General features: G+C 41.3%; 1 protein-coding gene across 3 annotated transcripts in view; it reads left to right on the forward strand.

Annotated features, from left to right (window-relative positions):
* bmp1a (bone morphogenetic protein 1a) overlaps positions 1-13,894 on the forward strand; it is an 86,700-nt gene extending 72,806 nt beyond the window's left edge. For all 3 annotated transcript variants that reach the window (XM_057833032.1, XM_057833033.1, XM_057833030.1), the window contains 7 exons: positions 1,157-1,317; positions 1,465-1,645; positions 1,720-1,845; positions 5,506-5,633; positions 5,707-5,920; positions 9,654-9,904; positions 12,887-13,894. In XM_057833032.1, the coding sequence (XP_057689015.1) occupies positions 1,157-1,317; positions 1,465-1,645; positions 1,720-1,845; positions 5,506-5,633; positions 5,707-5,920; positions 9,654-9,904; positions 12,887-13,021 (1,196 nt within the window). In that variant the 3' untranslated portion in view covers positions 13,022-13,894. The remainder of the gene's footprint in view (positions 1-1,156; positions 1,318-1,464; positions 1,646-1,719; positions 1,846-5,505; positions 5,634-5,706; positions 5,921-9,653; positions 9,905-12,886) is intronic.
* Positions 13,895-14,352: the final 458 nt, after the last annotated feature.

Below are 14,352 nucleotides of genomic sequence, written 5' to 3' on the forward strand. Positions count from 1 at the left end.
ATATTTACAGTATATATACAGTATTAGGAGTCACGGTTCAGTACGTACTTCGGTACGGGGACACGGTTCGGTGTGGGTACGGTACAACAGGAAAAACAAAAAGGCTTATTTTCTCACAGCATTTGAAAGTTAAAAAGTTTGTATACCGTTACACTCTTATATAGGTGGAACTCAAAAAAAGTGTAAAAGGTGAGACCTATGCATTTTTTGGAGGGTTCATGAAAAAAATCGGTTCAATTCAATCAGTTAATATAAACATTATGTGAAAGATGTCATAGAATGTGTAATGTAATAATTAGTAGAACATGAAACGTAACGCCAGTTGCTTTGCTGAGTAACTAGCTATCCTTAAAATGAGTTAACTGAGTTACTTACTCAATTACTTTTGGGGAGAAGTAATTTGTAAGTGTAACTAATTACTTTTTAAAGTAAGATTAACAACACTGGTCACAGGTTAGGCAAGGCCTTCTCCATTGTTCCCGAGCTCACCCACAAAGCACGCAGGTTAATCTTTGAGGGAAACTTTACTGTCATTGTAAGTCAATGTAAAAAAAAGTATGCAGAATAGTCTGCAGGGAATTTGATTGATTTTTGATTGCCATGATGTTACTTGAGCGGCCAAGGAACTCAAGCGGATCACTGGTAGGTGGGAACCAATCTTCGATTCAAGTTTTTTGAGTCAGCTTGTCGAGTCTCGAGTAAATTGTCTCTCAAGTCGAGTCGAGTCTCGGACCCTCCCAGCTCAAGCGAGTCAAGTATGAGTCTGCGTTTTTTTGAATGAATGAATGAATTAATTTATTGTCATTGTCATCATCATCAGAATCATTGACAGTTACAGAGTGTGGGATAGTTTGGCCAGAAAGGAGAAACATTGACACAGACTATGGAATAATTTGCCCGAAAAAGACGATGACAGACAAAGGAAGACGGGGAAAAAAGCAGATGCTTATCGATACCCGTCCCCCGTCCTGCAAGTCCAAGTCGAGCTGCAAGTCATCAGATTTGCAACTTCAGTCGACTGGAGTCTGAGTCACTGTGACTTGAGTTTAATTTTCTGCTAGTAACTAATTATTACTTCTATTACACAAATAGATTCTTCTCCAATAATTAAATGCTACAAAATACACCCTATTAAAAAAATATGTCTGTTGTTCAGCTGCCTGCGGAGGCTTCATCACCAAGTTGAACGGCTCCATCACCAGCCCCGGTTGGCCCAGAGAGTACCCCCCCAACAAGAACTGCATCTGGCAGCTGGTGGCCCCCACACAGTACCGCATCACTCTGCTCTTTGACGTCTTCGAGACTGAGGGCAATGACGTGAGCACTGGGGTTATTTTCTATCGGCGTTGGGTGGGTTTGTTCAGTTCTGCTTATTGTCCCTGCTTGCATCTTGCTGTGATCCCTTGCCCCTTTTGTTTCATCACTCACGACAAAGACTTTAACTAGCGTTGCGTCCGTGCTCAGGTTTGCAAGTACGACTACGTTGAGGTGCGCAGCGGACTGTCAGCAGACTCCAGGCTACACGGGAAGTTCTGTGGCGCCGAGAAACCCGAAGCCATCACTTCTCAGTACAACAACATGCGCATCGAGTTCAAGTCTGACAACACGGTCTCCAAAAAGGGCTTTAAAGCGCAGTTTTTCTCTGGTGAGTGCCTCAGAATCTGTTAAACCTCGGCGCAACGTCGGTCGTCATCGTCCCTTGTCTGCCCATGTCCTCAGACAAAGACGAGTGCTCCAAGGAGAACGGCGGCTGTCAGCACGAATGCGTCAACACGTTCGGAAGCTACAGCTGCCAGTGCAGGAGTGGTTTTGTGCTGCACGAGAACAAGCATGACTGCAAAGAGGGTACGTAGACAAAAATGTGTTGAGCTGGTGCTGAAACTCGGTTTTAATACCTTAAGCCTGTGGTTCTTAACCTGGTTTCGGTGAGTAAGCCTAAGGCAGGGGTTCCCAAACTATTCCACATCAGGCCGCTGTGGGTGCTGGATTTCTTTCCAACAAAACAGGACGACACATGTGTACCAATCTGGTGTTTTACAAGTGTAAACAGTTGATTGTAGTCAGGTGCTGCTTGTTTTAGCAGAAACCTCATTGGTTAAATGGTCGTTGCTCGGTCGGTAGTAACAAAAACAAGGACCCACAGGGGTCCTTGAGGACCGGTTTGGGAACCACTGGCCTAAGGGGTCCTTTGGCAAAGGACCCGCAGGGCCCTATTGTCATACGCTGACTAAATCTAAGCAAAGTGGTGTGTTAGATTAGGTTTTTGACTGGTTTGCCCCCAATTTACAGGCTTTATTCTATTTCTTTCAACTGCTAGTCCTCTATCTGATGGAAGGAGAAACTGTTTTGCTCAGTGGAAGCTTGACTCGCACATAATATGAAGAAGTATAGCAGACTGCTTACGTTTTGACCTGTTTAAAAACATGCTGTCAAAATGAGAAGAAAGTTGAACGGGAATCCGTTTGAATATTTTTTCAGATATATTGGTTTTGAATTTGATTTAATTATTTGATTTTTTTTATTATTCCAAAGGGTTCCATGAATGCATATGTGAAACTCGTGGGGTTCGGAAACTTTAGCAAGGTTAAGAACCACTGCCCTAAGCCTATTTTGAAGCCGTCAAATACACTGCTGGCCAAAAGTGTAGCAATTCTGTCAGATAATGCTCAATTTGTCCCAGAAAATGATTGCAATTACAAATGCTTTGGTAGTAATATCTTCGTTTATTTTGCTTGCAAAGAAAAAACACAAAAGAGAATGGGGGAAAAAAATGTAATATCATTTTACACAAAGCTCCAAAAATGGGATGGACAAAAGTATTGGCACCCTTTGAAAAATCATGTGATGTTTCTCTAATTTGTGTAATTAACAGCACCTGTTACTTACCTGTGGCACATAACAGGTGGTGGCAATTACTAAAACACACTTCCAGTCAGTTAAAATGGATTAAAGTTGACTTAACCTCTGTCCTGTATCATTGTGTGTGCCACATTGAGCATGGAGAAAAGAAGACCAAAGAATTGTTTGAGGACTTGAGAAGCAAAATTGTGAGGAAGCATGGGCAATCTCAAGGCTACAAGTCCATCTCCAAAGACCTGAATGTTCCTGTGTCTAGCGTGCGCAGTGTCATCAATAAGTGTAAAGCCCATGTGGCTAACCTCCCTAGTTGTGGGCGGAAAAGAAAAATTGACGAGAGATTCGAACGAATGATTGTGCGGATGATGGATAAAGTTAAAGGATAAAGTTGTGCTGCAGTCCGAGGGTACAACAGGGTCAACCCGTACTATCCGTCGGCGTCTGAATGAAAATGGATTCTATGGTAGGATACCCAGGAAAATCCCGTTTCTGACCCAGAGACACAAAAAAGCCAGGCTGGAGTTTGCCAAAACTTACTTGGCACTGGACTGCTTGACTGTGTGCATGGCATTATAAAGTCTGAAGACTACTAACAAATTTTGCAGCATAATGTAGGGCCGAGGGTGAGAAAGCTGGGTCTCCCTCAGAGGTCATGGGTCTTCCAGCAGGACAATGACCTAAAACGCACTTCAAAAAACACTAGAAAATGGTTTGAGAGAAAGCACTGGAGACTAAAATGGTCAGCAATGAGTCCAGACCTAAATCCCATATAGAACACCTGTGAAGAGCAGTTTTTTTGTGTGAAGGTTGTGCTACCAAGTATTAGGCTGAGGGTGCCAATACTTTTGTACGGCCCATTTTTGGAGTTTTGTGTGAAATGATAATGATTTAATTATTTTTCATTCGCTTTTGTGTTTTTTCATTGCAAGCAATTACTCCCAAAGCAGTTGTATTTGCAATCATTTTCTGGGAGAAATTGAGCATTATCTGACAGAATTGCAGGGGTGCCAATACGTTTGGCCAGCAGTGTAAAAGGCCCGGATCGAAACTCCAACTTCAAATTCTAACCCCAGTTTGAAATCCTAATTTGGAACCCTAACCCTGGTTTTAGACCTTAATTTAAAACCCTAACACTAGTTTGAAACTTAATTCGGAACACCAACCACAATTTGGATAACAGTTGTCCCGATGACAAATTTTTGCACCCGAGTTTGATTCAGAGTCACCTGATTTTGACGATATGCCAATAACGAGTAGCAATCCAATACCTCGGCAAATTATTGCAAAACATAATTTTTTGGTGTCTTTTGACAATATCCTCTTCCATTCGTATGAACAATTCTATCGGACAATTTGAGACTCTCCGCTCCGACACCCCAATTTGGCAAAATTTCAAAATATTCCGATATGCATGTGTGTTACATCATTGGAAAGCTTAAAATCTCAATTTTCTGGGGGAAGAAACATTTTGAACAGGAGGGCATTTAAAAAAATAAAATAAAAATTTAAACAGCAAAACCCTATCTGGGGGTGAGAGCACGCGAGAGCAGAATTACAGACGCCATGACTTTAACGAGACATTATCGCGTACTTACCTTGTTTCGATCCAAAAGCTCTATGTAGCACGTATCACTGAGTGTCAAGACACAGTTGTGAATGACCACAGCTGGATTTTTGGGGGATTTTATGGGTGAAACATGGTGATATAATAAGGGTCGCGATGCAGAAATTGCAGACATCAAGGAGTGGTCGAGATTGTCTTTTTTATATATTTACCCTTTTAAACATATTTTTCAATTTTTCTTTGTTTGGTTCGATTATTTATCATCTAACATATCGGAGAAAATGTGACAATAACAAAAAAAAAAATACAATTAAGCGATAGTTATGAGGCAGATATCTGTGACTTTTTTACAGACACCATTTTTTTCAGTGTGACGTAATTTTAAAATATGCGAGTGAATAATTTTTTAAAGTCGTTTTCCTTTTTTAAACAAAATATTAGACATCAATTAATGATTCTAAGCTAAAAATGATAGACATTTTTAATAATATAATTAATTACCTTCGTTTACTGGCTGGGTTGAAACAAAAGCGGTTGCGCGATGTCTGTAAACGGGGTTTTCAGGGTAAAACGGACAAAACGGGGGCTTAATGCTCTATGAATCTGCTATCACAGCATGTAGACATATTGTTCTATCAAACACAACAGTTGTTTTGGCTTAAAATACAGCAGTTTTCCATATGGCGGAAAACACAGACAAGACTGAAAAAGAAATTGCTGTTGTATTTTAAGCCAAAACAACTGTACACTGCCAATTGGCAGTGTATCAAATACTTGTTCTCCCCACTGTATATATGGTGTATATAATACAGTATATACTGTATAATACATTTTTGCATTGGGAGGAAATACTTTTACTTTTTACTTGTAAATTCTAAAGCAATTACTTTTGTACTTGACAAAATTTTTTTCATTCTTTTCCTTAAGTACTTTTTTGCATTTGAATCTGTACTTATGTAAAAAAAAAAAAAAAAAAAAAAAAAAAAAAAAAAAAGGAAAAGCTGTACCCACCACTGTTCTATAAAAAGAGTTTTTGTGTTCATAGTTCACCTTTTTGTGTCTTTTTTTTCCCCACCCAATTGTAGCTGGCTGTGATCACACAGTGACCAGTGTGAGCGGTACCATCACAAGTCCCAACTGGCCGGATAAATATCCAAGCAAAAAGGCCTGCACCTGGTCACTTACCACCACGCCAGGCCACCGCATTAAAATAGTACGTTGCAATTCGTCTGACTTACTGGTTTCCCGTCACAGTTTTAAGTAACTTTCGTCTTCTTCCGTCGTAGGCTTTCAATGAAATCGACATGGAGGCTCACCTGGAATGCGCTTACGACCACATCGAGATCTACGACGGCAAAGACGGCAAAGCGCAAACACTCGGTCGCTTCTGCGGCACCAAGAAGCCGCAGCCCATCACGTCTAGCGGCAATAAGCTCTTCATCCGCTTTTTCTCCGACAGCTCCGTGCAGAAGAAAGGCTTTGAGGCCTCCCACACGGCAGGTACAAATGTTTAGGAGTTTGTTTTCATTGGATTGAAGGAAATGATCAAGTAAATATTTTAAGCTTTTTTTATGCATATCTAATTCCGCCTATAACAATAAAAAACGCATTTAATTTAATAGAGGAATTTAGAAATACATGTATTAACTTGACAGCAATGGACGTCCAAACTCCTGGGTTTAAAAGTTTGTTTTTTGTAGTATTTAACTAGACATCCAATTGATTTAACGCTTTAAAGACAGTGGACAACTATTCAAAAGTTGACAAGACCCTTAACCCTTTATAGCGCAAATGACTATTTTTGGTCATTTAAAAAAATAATAATATTTGCAATTTTTCAGAAATTATTATTGTATTGAAATTGTTAATAATACTTGTTTTTTTTGTAATGTAATTTATAAATTAATACAATGTTAATTAATAATAAATTACTGAAATTAATATGGATAACGATAGAAATACACCCTGGTTAAAGTCCCAAGTAACCCTTTAAAGTAGATTTAGGGGCAATTTTCATTGTGACTCTGCGACACCAAAACTCATCGATCGTGTAGTAGAATGCCCTCGCCTTTACATGGTGATGGCAAAGACGCAAACTTTTGATTCCGGCCTCCAAAGATTCCAAAGAGGAACGATTGCGGGGCTTGCTCCCCAACCATATAAAATGGAACGCTCTTGCTCCGATGACATCAGCACTGGCACACGTCCCTTTGGGCATGCGCAGTTGTTGCTACTAAACATTCAGAACAGCAAACATGGCGAAACGTCGGCTTGAATTGATTGTTTATATTTTTAATTGAAATGTAATTAATGTTCGCATTTTTGTGCCTTTTGGAGAAAAAGAAAAACCCCGTGGATGCCCTTGCTTAGAGTGGGAAGGTACTGGACTGTCTCAGAAAATTAGAATACACAATATTCTAATTTTCTGAGACAGTCCTGTATATTGTTCTATGTAAAGGACGTCAGCCAAGGTCGGCCCCCCACATTTTTACCACGCCAAATCTGGTCCCCTTTGCAAAAAGTTTGGACACCCCTGCTTTAAATGGTGGATTAATGTACAGGACTGTCTCAGAAAATTAGAATATTGTGTATTCTAATTTTCTGAGACAGTCCAGTACAGTATGTTGTCTTCCGGGCTGAGGAGGTTGGAGGAAGCGCATCATTGGCTGTCGCCTAGTAAAACTGCACTGCCCCCTAGGGCCTGGCATGAATACTAAATCATTTTCACATGGAATTGCGACATTGTTTGATTGGATGGAACCATGGACAGTGGTACCTTGACATACGATCGCTTTGACACACAGTTTTTTCAACATGCGACGTAAAATTAGACTCGCCATTTGTTTCTACATCCGACCACATGCTCGAAATACAACGATATATGACGGCTGCAGTTTCTTTGTCTTACCACGAGATGGACGCACGGCAGATTTGCTTGTGAGAGAAATCAACACAGGTTCCAAGAAGGTTAGTGCAGGTGGTGAAAAAAAAGGAAAAAGGTGACACTTACCATTTAAGTAAAGATGGAAATGATAGAAAAATAGTGATCGTGGTGTGCGCATCCGTGAACTTGCTCGACAATACGGCCGTAGAATGTCTACGATCTCACCGGTCCTACTCCAACTTCCGTTCACCCGTCTCTATAAGTTAAGCCGGTGACAATTATTATTGTGGTAAAATTGTCAAAGAAATCCACAGCTTCGTCAGGTTTTTAGTCATTTATTTCAGAACTTCTGCAACACAGCATGCCTACTGTCTGCCGCAGTTGAAGCAAAAACAAAACATTAAAAGAGAAAGTAAAATCTCTACCCCAGCTTTCTAACTCTGTCACATCATCAACGCGGTGCGTTCAGTTACAGCACGCAAAACACGTCTGCCACATTAGAACCTGATTCCTTACATTATTACAGGAATTATTATTATTATTATTCCAATTTTTATTCATAATTTATTTGTTATAATATCTTTAAATGCCATTTGTAATCGTACCAGCAGTATTTATTAAGAATTTAGTGTAGGTTTTTGAACTGTGGAACGAATTAATGGAATTATAATGTACTCTTATGGGAAAATCCTGCTCGACATAAGACCATTTCAACTTACAAACAAGGTCCTGGAACGAATTAACTTTGTATGTAGAGGTACCACTGTAAATGCAAACATGAAATGTGTTGTAGTCTCGGAGCATCACCATGTAAATGGCCCTTCAATTTTTTCATAGGATTGAACTCTTGCATTCCATTGAAGTTCTAGATGTCAATTAATTGGACATCTTATGTATCCAGCCAGGGAGTTAAATGAGGGGGGGGGGAAGCCTAATTTGGGTGGGAAAGTGTTAAACTGGGAGGACTGGCTGTGAATGCTCATCTTTCAGTGCCACTGACAGCACTAAACGTCCAATCCATCTTGACTGGTAGGGCTGGCTGGGATCATTCGCTGTCAAAGGCAGTCAATGAGTGCCCTATAGAGGGGTTAAAAAAATAGAATGAACAGAAATATTTGATGGTTTAGAAAAAAAAAAAGTTCTTGTACAAAATGTTAGGTTGTGCGATGGGAGGGGATCCAAATGCAGACTTTGACCAACAATGTTTTATTGTTGCGAGATGCCGGAGTATTCAGGCAGGATGCTGACAAGGATCAGGGAATATTCAAGCTTGAGGTTGAGGAAATACAAGCAAGACGTGATACAACTGACAGCAGAACTAGATGAGTTGATCTGGCGACTAAGTGAGGTGTCCACTGGCTTCTAAAGGTGGCTGATGGTGATAGCCTGCAGCTGTGGCCGCTCCACCCGTCTGACAGCCAACCTGTAAATTAGATGAAAGATGTACACCTGCCAGAGGTGGCCCAGGTCTCATGAGGAAGGGGCCAAGGCCCTAACACAGAATGATGGTACAGTGGTACCTCTACTTAAGAACGTCTCTACATACAGAATTTTCAGGTTAAGACACACCTCAACGGCAAAATATTGCTTCTTGTTAGGAAAGGATACGAAAGACAAAAATACATTATGCCTGGTACTCGTACTTCCCGGAGTTTACCGAACGTAACATACTTATAGCTGCTCTGCCATTGGCTATTGCCTAGTATTCCTGGCATCTAATTGGCTAAGAGGGACCTTTACTGTATGCGTATGTGTGTATCCCAGTGTCCTCTTCATTTGCCCCTCGTGTTCCGACAGCTTTACATTGGTATATTACTATTACTATTATTATTATAACTTTTATTCTTTCCTCTATTCTTGTTTTTTTTTTACATTATGCACAATAATGTAATTATAATATGTATTAGGTCCAGGTTTTGATGCATTTTTATGCATTATAAAACATTTATGTCTGAATTTTGGGGGGCTTGCAACCTAATAGGGCCTATACATGGAAAATGCGTCTGTACTTTTTTGTTTTTTGTTACAAACTACAATGTAATGGTCAGTCTCTTCCTCTCAGCTCTCACTTGGTTAGAAAAAGTATATTTGGCAAAAAACACAGCCCAAAAAATGGAAAGTGTGAGCACAAAACCCAACGGACACTGAGGTAACCGTGCAAATTGATGTTGGCCAGATGTGAATTTAATTGTCGCCATCTAGTGACACTGAGTCAAACGTTCGCTCATGGCTAATACTGCAAAAATATGGAGGTGCAGTACTAAAGGTGCTTCCAAATGAGACTACAAAACTTCTAAAAACTTGCTTCTCTACTCAGTAATGAAGTTGAAGTTCCCTTTTTGTCCACAGAGTGCGGCGGTCGCCTGAAGGCTGAAGTCAAGACCAAGGATCTGTTCTCCCACGCCCAGTTCGGGGACAACAACTACCCCGGCGCGTCCGACTGCCAGTGGGTAATCTCTGCCGAGAAGGGCTACGGCGTGGAACTCATCTTCCAAACCTTCGAGATCGAAGAGGAGGCAGACTGCGGCTACGACTACATGGAGCTCTTTGACGGAGCCGACACCAAGTCTCCGCGCCTCGGACGTTACTGTGGTTCAGGGGTGAGGAGGACTATTCTTTTCTACAATATTTACTCAGTTTGATATATAAAGGAAAAATCATTATGAATTTTTTTGCTCTATTAAGTGCGATTTTATTTTCCCGCTATTGCACTAAAAACTAACTACAGGAGCACTCAGAGAGTACACCGCCCGCCGCCTAAGCAGACAAATTTAAAGCATTGCCATATTTCTGACCTCTGTGACTTTTGACCTTTGCCCTTATTACACTAAAGTTTAATCACCTGTTCAGTTTCATATTACAAACAAATATTCTGTAAATTTGTTAATACAGTGGTACCTCTACCGTTGGTTGGCCGCCATTGCTGGGGTGTTTGCACACCACAAGCAGCCCTGCGTCAGTCAATGTAAACAGTAACGTTAGCTGCTGTTGGAGGGCTGCACACTTCAGCAATGGCGGACATGGTACTTCCGATCGTTTTGCTCGCATTAGCTGTATATGTGCACTTGTGCTCATTAATGACGTAAGTGCATCAGTTTTGTTCCTGGAAATAATAACCCCACACGTTAGCAAAGATGACTAAAAAACAGACATCTCTGGACAGCTTTTTTACTGGGAAAAGCTGCTGAGCCAGACGAGTAGCCTACAACCAAGTCTATTCTGCATAATACGTATTTCCAGTGGGGCAAATAAGTATTTAGTCAACCACTAATTGTGCAAGTTCTCCCACTTGAAAATATTAGAGAGACCTGTGATTGTCAACATGGGTAAACCTCAACCATGAGAGACAGAATGTGGGGAAAAAAACAGAAAATAACATTGTTTGATTTTTAAAGAATTTATTTGCAACTCATGGTGGAAAATAAGTATTTGGTCCATACCAAAAGTCCATCTCAATACTTTGTTATGTACCATTTGTTGGCAATAACGGAGGCCCAACGTTTTCTGTAACTCTTCACAAACTTTTCACACACTGTTGCTGGTATTTTGGCCCATTCCTCCATGCAGATCTCCTCTAGAGCAGTGATGTTTTGGGGCTGTCGTTGGGCAACACGGACTTTCAACTCCCTCCACAGATTTTCATGGGGTTGAGATCTGGAGACCGGCTATGCCACTCCAGGACCTTGAAATGCTTCTTAGGAAGCCACTCCTTTGTTGCCCTGGCTGTGTGTTTGGGATCATTGTCATGCTGAAAGACCCAGCCACGTCTCATCTTCAATGCCATTGCTGATGGAAGGAGATTTTCACTCAAAATCTCTCGATACATGACCCCATTCATTCTTTCCTTTACACAGATCAGTCGTCCTGGTCCCTTTGCAGAAAAACAGCCCCAAAGCATGATGTTTCCACCCCCATGCTTCACAGTGGGTATGGTGTTCTTCGGATGCAATTCAGTATTCGATCTCCTCCAAATACGAGAACCTGTGTTTCTATCAAAAAGTTCTATTTTGGTTTCATCTGACCACAACACGTTCTCCCAGTCCTCTTCTGGATCATCCAAATGCTCTCTAGCGAACCGCAGACGGGCCTGGACGTGTACTTTCTTCAGCAGGGGGACACGTCTGGCAGTGCAGGATTTGAGTCTCTGGCGGCGCATTGTGTTACTGATAGTAGCCTTTGTTACTGTGGTCCCAGCTCTCTGTAGGTCATTCACGAGGTCCCCCCGTGTGGTTCTGGGATTTTTTGCTCACCGTTCTTGTTATCGTTTTGACGCCAGGGGGTGATATCTTGCATGGAGCCCCAGATTGAGGGAGATTATCAGTGGTCTTGTATGTCTTCCATTTTCTAATAATTGCTCCCACAGTTGATTTCTTTACACCAAGCGTTTTACCTATTGCAGATTCAGTCTTCCCAGCCTGGTGCAGGTCTACAATTTTGTCTCTGGTGTCCTTCGACAGCTCGTTGGTCTTAGCCATAGTGGAGTTTGGAGTGTGACTGACTGAGTTTGTGGACAGGTGTCTTTATACCGATAATGAGTTAAAACAGGTGCCATTAATACAGGTAATGAGTGGAGCCTCGTTAGACCTCGTTAGAAGAAGTTAGACCTCTTTGACAGCCAGAAATCTTGCTTGTTTGTAGGTGACCAAATACTTATTTTCCACTCTAATTTGGAAATAAATTCTTTAAAAATCAAACAATATGATTTTCTGTTGTTTTTTTTTTCCACATTCTGTCCCTCATGGTTGAGGTTTACCCATGTTGACAATTACAGGCCTCGTTAATCTTTTCATGTAGGAAAACTTGCACAATTGGTGGTTGACTAAATACTTATTTTGCCCCACCGTATGTACACGCAGGCTTGCAGCAGTAATCTTTCCCCTCTCTCACTTGGTTGCGCGACTTCTTCGTGGGAGCAGATGCGCACTTCCTCGTGTGTGCGCTCTTCTTCGTGTGCACAAATATGTTCGTCGTGTGAAAATGCACTATTACTTGCGTGTGGAACTAACACCTGCTCTACGCTTCCTGCGCTACAATAAAAGCATTGCATCACAAAACAAAAGTCAACATTATTTAAAAAAAACAAAAAACAAAAACGACTGGAAACAAAATGGCGCACAAGACTCCATAGTCGTAAAGTTGAATCACGCAAGTTAGGTACGTCGTAACCTGGGGACACTTTTTTTTTTTTATCCGAGCAGGAGTCTGTATCGGCAAATTCCCAAAATCAGGTGACTCGGACACGAGTGTGAAAATATGCAATCGGGACATAGTATTTATTATTGCCTGTAGGTTCAAAGTCTGATGCAATGTTTAGGGAATGAGACCTTTTTTTTGTTTGTTTGTTTGTTTGGTGTGGAAGCGATGCAGTACGACAGTATTGGTTGTCGTTGGCAACGATGGACGTCCAATTCATTCAAACTCTGAAGATTAGCTGTAAATGCTCATGTTTGGGTGCCATTGACATTGTGCATTGTGTGCCCTCCTGGTCAAAATAAATTGGACATTTAGTGCTGTTAATGGCAACCAATGAGTGAAATGATATTTAAAGAGCCCCTAATTGAGTGTGTTTTCTCCCCCCAAAGCCCCCTGAGGAGATCTACTCCGCCGGCGACTCCGTGGTGATCAAATTCCGCTCTGACGACACCATCAACAAGAAAGGATTCCACGTGCGCTACACCAGCACCAAATTCCAGGACACTCTGCACTCGCGCAAGTGACGAGCGGGGGCCGCAAGGGGCCGCGCGGGGCAGAGGGCCACCCGGAGGGGCCCCAAAGGGAGGCTCCCGCCTAACGCTCGGAAACCTTCGGCCACCAACGCTAATCAAACGCGACACAACAGCCGCAAGACCGCCAGGGGCTCCGGCACCCCCCGCAGACTGTGAGGAGTAAAGCCATTCTGCAGTACACCTTCTTTTTACCTTTTTACGCTTAGGATTGGGCTTTGGCGGACGGCGGCAAGGGGGCGGGGTTTATTGAACCGAACCCTCCTCCCATTTCCGTTTTTTTTTTTTTTTTTTTTTTTTTAAAAGGTGCCTCCTGTCATGGCACAACAAGGAAACCAGTGGATTCTCAGGACCTGTAGAAGAAGGACATTACCAGAGACGTCGCGGGAGAGAGGAAAAAGTGTAGACGGAGGACAACAGCAGCATTTTTTGTAGCGTGCGACGCGACGGCCACTCTCACTGTTCGCATTAACAAAAGGAACATAAGGAAGCAGTTATCTTATTAAAGGACTAATCAATGAAATGTGCTCCATGGTCTTCTGGTTGGTCATTACTGTACCTCCATCTTGTGTAAAATGTGTGTATGCGTGCGCGCCAGTGTGTGAGATCTTTCAAAAGGGAACATGTGCTTTTTATTTTCCTCAGCTCGAAACCAGTTAGCACTTTACAGTGAATTGTTCCAAAATCATTGAGCTTCTATGAATTTTTGTGAAAATGCAAATGCCAGTTCACTTCTTTTTAAAATGCATTTTATCTCTCTTATTCAAAAATGTTTTTTTTTTTCACTTGCTCCATTTTAGTTCCTCAGGCATACTTGAACATTGTGTGTGCCCTGTGACGTGGGGTAATAAAGATATGACTTATGTGTCCTGTGTTTTACACTTTTTCAGTGGCGGGAATGAAAAATAAGTTCTTTTATTGTTTTTAAATATTTGTCAGGAAGCAAATGAGCCTGCTTATTTATTGTCATTGTAACTTTGTAAATAATTTCGAGTGAACACACACGAAATACAATAATACTCTATTGCTCACGTTTTTCCCTCTTCTCCATTAATTTACATAACTAAAGTTGCATGCAAAAACTACATTCAAATGTAGGTTCATTTAAGTACCGTATTTTCTGCACTATATGGCGCATCGGAAAATAAGGCGCATGGTCATTTAACGGCTTATATTAAAACTGTTTTCATACACATAGACTTCATATTACACAGAATTGCCAGTCTCGGAACAGCACTCACTCAGACATGTTATGTAAAACAAACTAAAAAGATAAAAATCTTGAAAAAAAATAATGCATTAGTTCAAAAGTGCAACTCTTTAGC

Source organism: Corythoichthys intestinalis, chromosome 3, assembly GCF_030265065.1.
Source record: "Corythoichthys intestinalis isolate RoL2023-P3 chromosome 3, ASM3026506v1, whole genome shotgun sequence".
Lineage (NCBI taxonomy): Eukaryota > Metazoa > Chordata > Actinopteri > Syngnathiformes > Syngnathidae > Corythoichthys > Corythoichthys intestinalis.